We start from the raw sequence: 12,569 nt of genomic DNA on the forward strand, positions 1-12,569 counted from the left end.
GTAATAAATTCATTAGGAAAATCAAGCTTTTAGAAGATTCTGTAAAACACCCTTAAATAAATCCCTTAGCCCACAGACAGATTAAACCTGAAGTTTCAAGGTGTTTTATGCAACTGGGCCTTAGTCTTAAAATGTTGGTATGAAGGAGGGTTATTGTTCACTAAATCTAGCCGTGAAAAGATAATTTAGTATTAAATATTTAAAATGAATTGAAAGCTACAATGAACTATGCAAAACTAAATTAAAACTGAATTGCATTATTTTATTTGTACTGGTATTATAAGATTTAGGTAGATAAAAGTAGATATATCGTGATGAGGAGTGATGGGAAAAGGGAAAAGTTAATCGCTTTCTCTACAAATCAAGGCTTTCCTCAAATAAAACCAAACTAAAACGGCTTAATCACTTAATGAAATAAAAAAAGAAAAGCAAACTGAAAAACTAAATAAAAATAAAAACTAATGAAAACTTTAAAACTATAATAACCTTAGTATATGCAGTGACTGCAGTTGCACCAGTAGCTGCACTGTTTATACTTAAAGCTGGCTAGTGTGCTGCATAATTTCATGTTTTCAGGACAGTTGTTCCAGATGTTAACTCCTTTAACAGATACACAATGATTTATTTTTTTTTTACATTGGTTTGAGTCTTTGGTTTTTCTTTGGTTTTATCTGGTCTCCCTCATTTTAAACAGGTTTTGGACATGTGGAGGAAGAAGTTTGTTTATAGCTTTGTTCACAGTTTGCATTGTAATAATAATCAACTAAGTCCTTGAATTTTCAGATAAATAGTGGTAAGGTTTACTACTTGTGATTCTTTTGGCTTTCTTTTGCAATGAGCATTGTTCACTCTCACCGCAGTGAATAACACTCTACTAGTGCATTCATTCAGCATTCATGCACCACACTGATGAGTGTTAGAATAAAAAACGTGATGATCCCACGCAGGGCAGCATCATAAAATCTGACTCTGCCTGTTGTGAAAGCATTCAACACCGCAACACGTACGTGACAGCACTACAGACACTACACATGTGGCCTTAATTGAAGGTGATTAAAAGTGAAAAAAACAAAGAGAGATTTGCTGATTCAACCCCTCCTCTCCCCTTTCCTTCCTTTTCACAAAGTACAACACAGTGATTGAGAGTCAAGGACGGAGAAACAGACAGCTGAGGATGAGAGAGTGCATGCGCAGCGTCAATACATGCCACAGTAAAGAAACATCACTGCAGTGGTGAAAGAATAACTGAAAAGGAAAAGCTGAAGCCATACCCCCAGCCATCCAGGAGCGAGACACTGGCAAACCAGGAGAGAAAGAAATAGGAGGTAAAGGGGAGAGTGGGGCGGTTGGATTGCAGGGACAGTAATAATATCACATTTATGCATTTATCAGGAGGAGTCCACACACTTGTATCATCATTATTGGTCAGTTAGAGATAAAAAATGAAGAAGATCCCAGAGAGGAAGTGACCATATTTGGTTATCAGGAGATATAGGATGAGATGCATGCAGCGTAAGCTCTGCCACAGTTCCCCTGCATGTCAATACATAAATAAATAAAAGGAAAAAGATGAAGAGTGTGTAGTAGGATTTAAATGGAAATACAGTCGGGATTCTTTTTCATTCGCTAAGAGACGAAAAACAGAGGTTGCAGACAGTGGGAAGTTTCACGTTCATTGATTTTCTTCAACGAGCTAAAGCAAGAAAAGGGATTTAATGTGTGTTGCTCCATGCAAGCGCGTGCAGAGGTCAATGTTGTCATCGTTTGTTATTTTTTTTGGTTTTATTTATTTAGTTTTTTTTTCACTGAGCCTTTCCCCCCCGGGCGCCTGGCTGAGGTTCAGCAGGACACGTCGTGCACTGGGACTTAGTCATTTAGTGCTTTCGCGTGCGCTTCGAGGCTCCAAAACCAAAAGAACTTCACTAACACACATACACACACACGCTGTCAGTCATCCACCGGGGGAATCTGCATTCAACATAAACCTCAGTGACGCGGAGCAACTCATGCAGCAGGCAGGCTTCATATCTTATCCAACAGGCAGTCAACTCAAAATGCAGCAGGCAGCAGCTGTTGGTGTTGTTGCGTTACCTTTGATATTGCGGCCATTGTCTGCGACGACGACGGCAACACGGCATGGGGGAAGAAAGAAAAAACAAGAGGGAAGGGGGGAGTGGTAATGAGAGGAAAAAAATCTCTGGGTTTCTATCATGACAAATGGGGTCTGGCATTAAACTGCCACTAGTGTCCCCATGAAAAATTCATTACAGTGAAGTAGATGTATTACTCTGTCACCCACTGGGAGCTATCTGAATGAGGACGGGAGATAAGGGGGTGGTTGTAGGAGAAGCCAGGCCCGTCGGCGACACCTCTACCCTTCAACCAAAGGAAGGCCAAAAGGCTAATAAGTGATTTAGACTCAAGGGAAGATCGATAGCACCCAGTGCAGATGATCACTCATTAAAAAGCTGATTAAGACGCCATATCTCACATCTCCTATTCTTTTTTGGTCATTTACTTTTATAGATTTTTGATTTTGTATATAAACAAACAAGCAATCAATCAAACAATGAACACAAAGACCTATAGATAGGAAAAATATCAGGGGGAAAGTAAAAACGTACATAAAGAGACTGGTAAATACCTCCAGTCAAAAAAGTAAGCAATAAGAGTAAACAAAGTATATAAGTATTAAAGGGATAGTTCAACATTTTAGCAAATTGGCCCATTGCCATAATCCCTATAGTTTTAGGAGCAGGTTCGTTCGTTTTGCATGAATTTACCTCGAAAACAACTCTGTCTCGTATCGTTCTGTTATTATCTCATAGCGTGGTGAATGTGCAGGTCACAACTTGTCCACCAGAGCGTTTTGGAGTTGTTGGATTGTGTATTTGATGAGTTTGATGCAGGAAACCAAGAAATCCCATGAGCCTCCGTAGCGTAGCTCTGAGCAGCTCACGGCTCTGCTCCGCCGTTCTAAAAACAGCTTGCACCGACAATTAAAGGTAACGAACCTACTGCTAAGACTATAGGGATTAGGGCAATGGGCCAATTTGCCAAAATGTTGAACTATCCCTTTAATGATAGTACAATCAGAGACATATGTAGGCCTAATCCATTTTTTCAAAATTTTCAATAAATACCTCCTTTTTTTCTAAAGTAAAAGACGACATGTGGGTGTCACTGTCAGCGGGAGAGCCCTACCTTCACTCGCATGTCTGTCTCTGAACGCCGACTTCGAGTTGGACCCGAAGCCCTCTATGTCGTGTACCGACGAGGCTCTCCGAATGCTGCACACGCTCTCTCTGGAGGCGGTGGGAGTGAGGCCCGGGATCGACGGAGGAGCAACAAACGTGTCGTCCCGGCTCTGCTGTTGGGTCTGGTCAATGGCCTGGTCCGGGTATATCCTGTCCCAGGGCCCCTTGGGCGACGAGTGGTCCAGCGGCCCCGAGACGGGCGTGGAGCAGTGGCTGGGGCCGATGAGGGCGCGGGTGTCGTTAGCGTAGGAGGGGCTGCAGCTCTCGCGGGTGGTGGGGAGCTGGTAGTCGTGCGTGGCCACCGAGCCGTCGCTGTGGCGCGGCGAGTCCACCATGACGGCGTCCGGGTCCTCCTGGGGCAGGGACTGCTTGCTGATGCCCAGGAGAGGTAAGGCCGGGAAACGGAAACGAAAGAATCTCCCTTTCCCTGAAGAGCAGAAGAGAGAGAGAGAGAGATGAGAATGAGATTAAAAAGTGACACACTGAATATATTACTGTCATATTAATCCATACCAACGCCGCATCTGACAACAGTTTATGGTGACCAATAACACCGAGTGCGGAGCGCCCTTGAGCGACATCATCGTCACTCAATTATCATGAAATCATTTGGTAGCAGTGAGACCAAAAAAAAACAGTGCGCTGTGGTTTTTAATGAGCCACTGGGATCCACATAACCCCCACTGACCTTGTGTTGTGTTTTCCGTGGCGTGTGTTTGTACCACAGCTCGCTCGCAGTCTTAAACATCCCCGCTGATAACTCGCACTTGTTTGCCAATAGCACGGAAAAAGTCTGCCAATGCGGCTTTTTCTTTAAAAGACCCTGGCAGATCAAAACAAATGCCCACTCCGCCTCAGGCATGAGTTCAATCTTCAATTTCCCTCAATTATTCATGAAGGAGGACATTCGCTGAAATATTATAATGGGAAAGTGCACTGAGGAGTCAGACCTATAACGGAGTATGTGCCGGATTTTAATGAGTGATTGATAGCTCCTGGGGAGATGAAGGAAAGTGCAACGGAGACAAAGTGATATTTAAAAATACTGCTGGCTTTAACAGTCAGTTGTTAACGCAGAATATAAAAGTTAAAGCGTCTTTAAGTGAACACAACGGCTACATACGCACAGTATGCACAACGTTCACATTCTCCATTTGGCTGTATATGTGGCGATGTATGCAAACATGTCATGAGAGAGAGAGAGAGAGTCACGCTCACAGGATTTCACATATGGACGGCAAGCCATGGCCTGCATGTTGTGAATCATTTAGTTGCATGAACATATGTCCTACATATCAGAATCCTTTCACAGTCCTTCAATGCAAGGAAGCAAAAGGAAGAGCATATTTAAAGAATCTAAAGCTCCTTTAAAGGATGAAGTGAGATGTCAGTGTCTTTTTTTTAAATGTATCTATCATAAATAAGCTCTAGTTTCTATATTATTACTGTGAAAGTATCAAAACCTCAGTCCACAGAGAAATGCACACAGCCTGTATTCAGATACTGAGCCTTTAAAAAGGACTTCCTGTGACTTTGTGATGTCACAACAAAGTAGTGGCCACGCCCACACAGAGCCATCATCCAACCTTGCAGGATTTGGTTACTCTGATTTTCTTTTTTTCTTGCTTTACTTATAGATCTGTTCTGTTATATACACACCTGATCTGTGAGCCAATCAGAAGAGAGGCTCAGAGCCCTCGTCTCTTCTGATTGGCTCACTGACCCTCTACTTTGAGATGGCCTTTGCTCCTTAAAACCATCAATATATCGTTGTATGCATCACCACTTTAAATACAATTCTGGAAAAGAGAAAGATCTGGAGTCTGTACAAAACTATAGATGTAAAAAAGGCCAATCTACCTCATGTAATTTCTTACTCTTTTTGGTTAGCAGTTCCTTATTCGCTAACTCAGCTGTCAATCAGTTAGTACAGTCAACCAATCACGTTACACTCCTAGTTGTCTGTCCCCGCCCACCATTGCTGTCATCCATCTTGATCACGGAGACACACGGCGGCCATTACAGACATCAGAAGGGTTGAAAGTTTTCCAAAGTGTTGTGCGTGCATGAAAAATGTAAGTAATAAGTTTTGGATATTTATGTGCAATGTGATTGCAGCTTTATGTTATGTAAATGTAAGTTTTGTTGTTATCAGTGATAGTCACGTTTTTGCTAGCTTAATTGCTATGTTTAGCTTACTTTATGCTAATGCATCCACATGCTCAGTTCATGTTAAAGATTAAGGGTCTTATGTCATTTCTTTGCATTGTTAATTCGTTTCTTGCAATGTTTCATTGTATTTCAGAACCACATAAATCAATGCACTGTGGAAACTACCCTACATAAAAAAATTCTGAAACTCTACTCCAATCGTCTCTGTCTTTCACTGGACAACCGTCAGCGTGTCTGAGTTTGGCAATAATCAGCATTAAGTAACGGGTGAGAGCTACATAAGCTAACCGTACAGACGGGTGAGGGCTACAAAGGCTAACCGTATTTTTCATGGTCCTTCGAGCCGGATTCAGACTCACTGCGGATTGACATGGAGTATTCAGACGAAGAAGAACTTACTGCGTGCGCCGCGCCGCAGACATCGTTCGCCACATCACGGGACGACCGTGACCTAGGCCAGATGAAGCGTTCATCACCACCACCACGAAGTCACTACACTGAGGATGAAGACGAGTGGCAATATACAGCAGGCCGAGCACCATCATATCCTGTAAGCCAGGCCTCGTACTCACCACCACGATGGGTGACAAAGGATAGTTGGGACACCACCAGAGAAGAAATGAGGCAGGAGATGGAATATCTCCGTCGCCGGCAAGACGCCTTGCTGTTAGAAATGGCGAGGATGGAAATGGACCATGCTGATCATCGAACCCGGTCCAGATATGACAGAGAGGAGCCGTCATATCACTCTTGGTCCTCCTCCACACAACCAGTCCCAGCTCCTCGGCAAGGTAAGCAGGAGGCAAGGACAGAGCTAAGCCGACCTATTCCAGCCCCACGAACCAAGAGACCCAACGCTACCCCTGCACGCTCAGGCAGCCCCGTCTCAGAAATCGGACAACAGGAGCCGGTAAAGGATAGGTCATCCCACTACCATCGGGACTCCTCCAATTCTCGTCGATCCAGTGCTGATCGTTATAGGCAGGAAGCACCCAGACGGCGAGACTCCGCTCACCATCGCGACTCTCATCGCTCTTATCGCCAAGAACGTTCAGTGTCCCCCTCCCACCGTGGGTGTTCCCAGTATCGATCGCTAAGTCCCCCCTCCCAGAGTAGCCATTTGAGGCTGTATAAGGGACCCACTCCAAGCATACCGGACTTCACTCAACCAAATCCCAGAGAATTCTCACGGATGAAAATTGCCCTGGAAAACCTCCTCCCCGACGACGCCAATGAGAGATTCAAATTCCAGATCCTTATGGATCATCTCAAGGTAGAAGAAGCCTTATTGGTCGCTGACTCCTACTGTAACTCAAAGTATCCTTATTCTGATACGATGGCCGCTCTCGACAAGCAGTATGGGCAACCGCACCAGCTGGCCCTTCAGCGGATCGCTGAACTAATGGATGGTCCGAATATCGCCAGTGGTGACATCAAGGCCTTCAGGCTGTTCGCTCTGCGGGTGCGCTCACTAGTGGGACTGTTGGAGCAGCTGGGCAGGAAAGGTAAGGTGGAACTTGAGTGTGGATCACACGTCTCCAGACTCCTGGGAAAACTCCCCCATGACTTAAGATCCAGCTTCCGCCGTTTCATCCATCCACTCCGGACGCCCATTCCCACTCTGCTTGATCTGGCAGACTGGCTGGAATTTGAGATTCAGGTACAAGAGGATAACACAAGGTTCACTAACAGCTCGAGGAAGGAGCCCCAGGCAAAAGGTCGAGACCAGCGAAAGGAGCTCAAGCATGCTGTCCGGGCAACCACTGTACTCCTCGGCACAGAGACAAAGCCGCCAGGTGCACAATCGAAAGCTCCTGCCACTAAAGACAAAGTGAAAATGTACTGTCCCTACTGTGATAACGGGAACCACACGCTCAATACTTGCTCCAACTTTCAGCGGTTAACCCGTGAGCAGAAGGAGAGCTGGGTTAAGGAGAAGAACGGATGCTGGCGCTGTGGTCGAGACCATCACGCGCGGGAATGCAACCTTAAGATGCGATGCAAAACTTGCAACCGCCGACACTTAATGGTGCTCCACGAGGTTTCTGATAGAGTTCCTGAAAGGCCGGAGAAATCCCAGGATCCCATTGAGGCTGCCAACTCTGTCCTACTCAACACAACCAATGAAGTGCTGTACGTTGACAGGCCGGCTGCGGGTCGCAAGGTTCTCTTGAAGCTCAGTAAGGTCCTGCTGAGGGATGGAGACAGAACCATGGAGGCTTTTGCGATCCTGGACGATGGATCAGAACGCACAATCCTCCTCCATGCGGCTGCACAGCAACTTGGGCTCAAGGGACAGTCAGAAGACATAACCCTCCGCACAGTGCGACAGGAACTACAGGTACTTCATGGGGCGGCAGTCTCATTCACCATCTCTCCTGCTACAGAACCTAAGAGACTGTACCACATCCGGGGAGCGTTCACTGCGAAACAGTTGGGTCTTGCCAAGCACACTCACCCTGTTAGCGCCTTGCAACGCAAGTTTCGCCACCTGCAGGGACTGCCATTACAGCACTTTGTCGAGGCCCAGCCATTGTTACTCATCGGATCGGATTACCCCCACTTGATAACGCCAGTGGAACCAGTCCGTCTTGGACCACCTGGAGGGCCAGCCGCCATTAAGACGCGCCTTGGATGGACGCTGCAGGGCCCCGCGCAGGAGTTAAAGCATGGTTTCACTGAGCAGCAGTGCCTTTTTACATCCACTCTCCCCTCATCTGCGGACCTGTACAGTCAGGTTGAACGACTGTGGCAGATGGACGTGTTACCATGGCGTAGTGAGAAGGCTAGCGTCAGATCACGTCAAGACCAGGAGGCCATAGACCTTCTCGAGGCCAAGACTGTGAGGGTCGAGGTGGACAGAGTTCGACGATATGCAACCCCCCTCTTGCATGCCAAGAATATGCCTCAGTTACGAGCTCCAAAGGAAGCCGTGCTCCCACAGTTAAGAAGCATTGAGAAGAGGCTTGCTAAGGCACCTGATCAAGCAGAAGCCTACAAGGCTGAGATCCAGAAGCTGGAGCAAGCTGGCTATGTGGTCAAACTGGCACCTGGCGCTGAAGAGGATACAGCTACTAGCTGGTACGTCCCACACCATATGGTGCAACATAACGGCAAGAACCGCATAGTGTTCAATTGCTCATTCCAGTTCCGAGGAAATAACCTCAATGAGCTCTTGCTCCCTGGGCCTACCCTAAGTCCGTCTCTGCTCGCAGTTCTCCTCAGATTCAGAGAACATTCGGTTGGGATCAGCAGTGACATCCGTGGGATGTTTCATCAGGTGAGGCTCCTCCCTGAAGACAGGCCACTGTTAAGATTTCTCTGGAGAGATATGAACCGCGAAGAACCACCCAGCGTTTACGAGTGGCGTGTCCTCCCGTTTGGCACCACATCCAGTCCCTGCTGCGCAACATTCGCCCTTCAACAACATGCCAGGGACAGCAGCCACTCGGGGGATGCAGTCGTAGAGGTGGTCGAAAGGTCCTTCTATGTGGACAACTGCATGTTGAGTCTGACTTCTGAGGAGGAGGCCAAAGCGCTTGTGGATCAGCTTCGGAACCTCCTAGCTGAAGGAGGCTTTGACTTGCGTCAATGGGCGACCAATGTCCCCTCAGTGATCCATCATCTTCCTCCTGAGGCAAGGTCAGACAGTGCTGAACGCTGGATAGCGCAAGGGCAGGCAGACACTCAAGAATCGGCACTTGGGCTTCACTGGCACTGCCAGTCCGACACTCTGTCATACAAGTCCCGCTCTCCCGACTGCCCTGAGGTCACCATGCGCACCATCTACAAGGTCCTGGCTAGCCAGTATGACCCGCTGGGCTATATCGTTCCATATACCACCAGGGCCAAGATGATAGTCCAGCAGCTCTGGGCCAAGAAGAGAGACTGGGACGACCCCCAGTTACCCGAGGATCTCCTCCAGTCATGGAGAAGGTGGCAGAGTGAGCTGCCAGACCTGCAGCAGATAGCCCTTCCTAGGTGCTACAGCAGTCAGGAGATGGACTCTCCCACCAGTGCCAGAGATATACACGTGTTTTGTGATGCGTCGGAAAGAGCCTATGGCTCGGTGGCCTATCTCCGAACAGAGGACCCCAGCGGCAAGGTCGAGGTGGCATTCCTGACTGCTAGGTCGAGGGTAGCACCGAGGAAGCAGCAATCAATACCTCGCCTCGAGCTATGTGCTGCACTTACTGGGGCACAGTTAGCTAAGGTGCTTTGGACGGAGCTCTCTCTACCCATCCGCCAAACCATCTTTTGGTCCGACTCCACCACGGTCCTTACGTGGCTCCAGTCAGACTCATGCAGGTTTAAGGTATTCGTCGGCACAAGGGTAGCAGAGATCCAAGATCTGACGGACCGCGATGCTTGGCGCTACGTGGACACCTTGAGCAATCCCGCCGATGACATTACTCGTGGGAAAACTCTTGCTGAGCTGGGAAAGCAGAGTCGGTGGTACCAGGGTCCATCATTCCTACAAGGGACTCCTGAGCAGTGGGCTAAGAAGCCAGTCACTCCACCTGCAGAAGGAGATGAGTTCCGGAAAACCCTTGTCTGTGGCCTCACCACTACTGCATCGGCTCTGGACAACCAACCCAGTCAGTTCACCACCTTCGGCGACCTTCTGAAGGCTACGGCACGTTCTAGTCACGGGGCGGCTGAGGGAAGCCCCTCTGCCAGTGACTTCAAGGAGGCAGAGATATCTCTTCTCCAGCAAGCCCAACAGGATTGCTTTGCCACTGAAGTGGCACAACTGAGAGCAGGAAAGCCAGTACCCAGTAGCAGTCGCCTGGTCACCCTTGCCCCAGAGTTCGACGATACCACTCAATTGATCAGAGTGGGAGGTCGCCTGCGACACAGCACTCTGCTTGATCAGGACGCTATGCATCCGATCGTGCTTGACCCCCAGCACTGGATCACCAAGTTGATCATCAAAGACTTTGACGAGAAGTTATTGCACCCAGGTCCAGAGCGAGTATTCGCCGAAGTTCGTCGGAAGTACTGGGTCATCCATGGTAGAGAAGCTATACGACGTCATCAGCGAGGGTGTGCGGACTGTCGGAAATGGCGTGGAACCCCCCAAATTCCTAGAATGGCTGATCTGCCCCCTGCGAGACTGCGACTCCACAAGCCTGCATTTTACTCTACTGGAGTAGACTGTTTCGGCCCCTATGTAGTTAAGATCGGCCGCAGGAGCGAAAAAAGATGGGGCATCATCTTTAAATGTATGACGACGCGTGCAGTCTACATCGATCTCCTCACCAGCATAGACGCTGACTCTTACCTGATGGCACTCCGGCGTTTTGTGGCTCGGCGTGGGAAACCATTTGAGTTACTGTCCGACCAGGGGACGAATTTCAGGGGAGGAGAACGGGAGCTGAAGGAGGCTTTCGCCGCTCTCCAGCCCGAAGTTCAAGCCCAACTTGCCAGCCAACAAATCCAGTTCGCCTTCAACCCCCCAAGTGCGCCGCACTTTGGTGGTTGCTGGGAAAGGGAGATCCGCTCCCTCAAGCAAGCTCTGCGGGTAACCCTAGGCGCTCAGTCAGTGACAGAAGAGGTCCTGAGGACGGTCCTCATCGAGATTGAGGGGATCCTCAATTCAAAACCACTGGGCTATACCTCCTCGGACATCAGTGACCCGGACCCAGTAACCCCAAATTCGCTCCTGATGGGGCGGCCAGACGCGTCACTCCCACAGGTTGTGTATCCGGAGTCAGAAATGTTGAGTCGGAGGAGATGGAGGCACAGTCAGTTGTTGGCAGACCATTTCTGGAGACACTTTCTGAAGTACTACCTGCCCGGTCTCCAAGCACGTCAGAAATGGCAAACAGAAGCACCAGATCTCCAGGTCGGCACCCCGGTCATGATTGTAGACCCACAGTTGCCCCGAGCGCTCTGGCCCGTGGGACGGGTTTCGCAAGTCCTCCCTGGATCAGATGATCGGGTCCGGACTGTGAAAGTACAAGTTGGGGACCGCAGCTACATGCGCCCAGTGGCCCGGATCATTCACCTCCCTGCACTGCCTGATTAGGATCTCCCCTAATTATAGGGCCTTTATGATGATGTGCAGATTTCCATAAGAAATCTGGGGGCGGCTGTAAAAAAGGCCAATCTACCTCATGTAATTTCTTACTCTTTTTGGTTAGCAGTTCCTTATTCGCTAACTCAGCTGTCAATCAGTTAGTACAGTCAACCAATCACGTTACACTCCTAGTTGTCTGTCCCCGCCCACCATTGCTGTCATCCATCTTGATCACGGAGACACACGGCGGCCATTACAGACATCAGAAGGGTTGAAAGTTTTCCAAAGTGTTGTGCGTGCATGAAAAATGTAAGTAATAAGTTTTGGATATTTATGTGCAATGTGATTGCAGCTTTATGTTATGTAAATGTAAGTTTTGTTGTTATCAGTGATAGTCACGTTTTTGCTAGCTTAATTGCTATGTTTAGCTTACTTTATGCTAATGCATCCACATGCTCAGTTCATGTTAAAGATTAAGGGTCTTATGTCATTTCTTTGCATTGTTAATTCGTTTCTTGCAATGTTTCATTGTATTTCAGAACCACATAAATCAATGCACTGTGGAAACTACCCTACATAAAAAAATTCTGAAACTCTACTCCAATCGTCTCTGTCTTTCACTGGACAACCGTCAGCGTGTCTGAGTTTGGCAATAATCAGCATTAAGTAACGGGTGAGAGCTACATAAGCTAACCGTACAGACGGGTGAGGGCTACAAAGGCTAACCGTATTTTTCAATAGATATAATATGTTCTTTAGTAAACAAACATCAATTAGACTGTAGTTACACAACAACTTCGACACTTATTACATTTGCATTTATCAGGGTTTCTTTGTATAATACTGTAAGGCTGTGACCTTATTCTGCCTTGAGGTAAAATATGTTATGATTTAGTGCTACACAATAGAAATGAGGGTCATCACTAAAAGCTTCAGTGGAGTAGAAAACCTTGGTGTAAGTACTAAGTGCTTCATCTATTCATTAAGTGCAAAGAGATCAAGTGTGTTCGTATTAAGAGCCAGACAGGCATGTTAGGGTGTTTGAGGTGCTCTCAAAGAGGAGAGGAGAGGAGACTACAAGAGATTCTTGAAGACAGAGAGGGATCCTGCTCCTGCTC

The 12,569-nt window shown here is 47.7% G+C and overlaps 1 protein-coding gene across 1 annotated transcript in view; it reads right to left on the reverse strand.

Moving 5' to 3' along the window:
- Positions 1–12,569, reverse strand: part of LOC311000293 (voltage-gated inwardly rectifying potassium channel KCNH7-like) — a gene marked incomplete at both ends in the record, with an annotated part of 73,447 nt that overhangs the window by 30,467 nt on the left and 30,411 nt on the right. The window contains one exon of the mRNA XM_083990971.1: positions 3,205–3,684. Within this exon, the coding sequence (XP_083847097.1) occupies positions 3,205–3,684 (480 nt within the window). The remainder of the gene's footprint in view (positions 1–3,204; positions 3,685–12,569) is intronic.

The sequence above is a fragment of the Trachurus trachurus genome (assembly GCF_905171665.1).
Source record: "Trachurus trachurus genome assembly, chromosome: 2".
In the NCBI taxonomy this organism is placed as follows: Eukaryota; Metazoa; Chordata; class Actinopteri; order Carangiformes; family Carangidae; genus Trachurus; species Trachurus trachurus.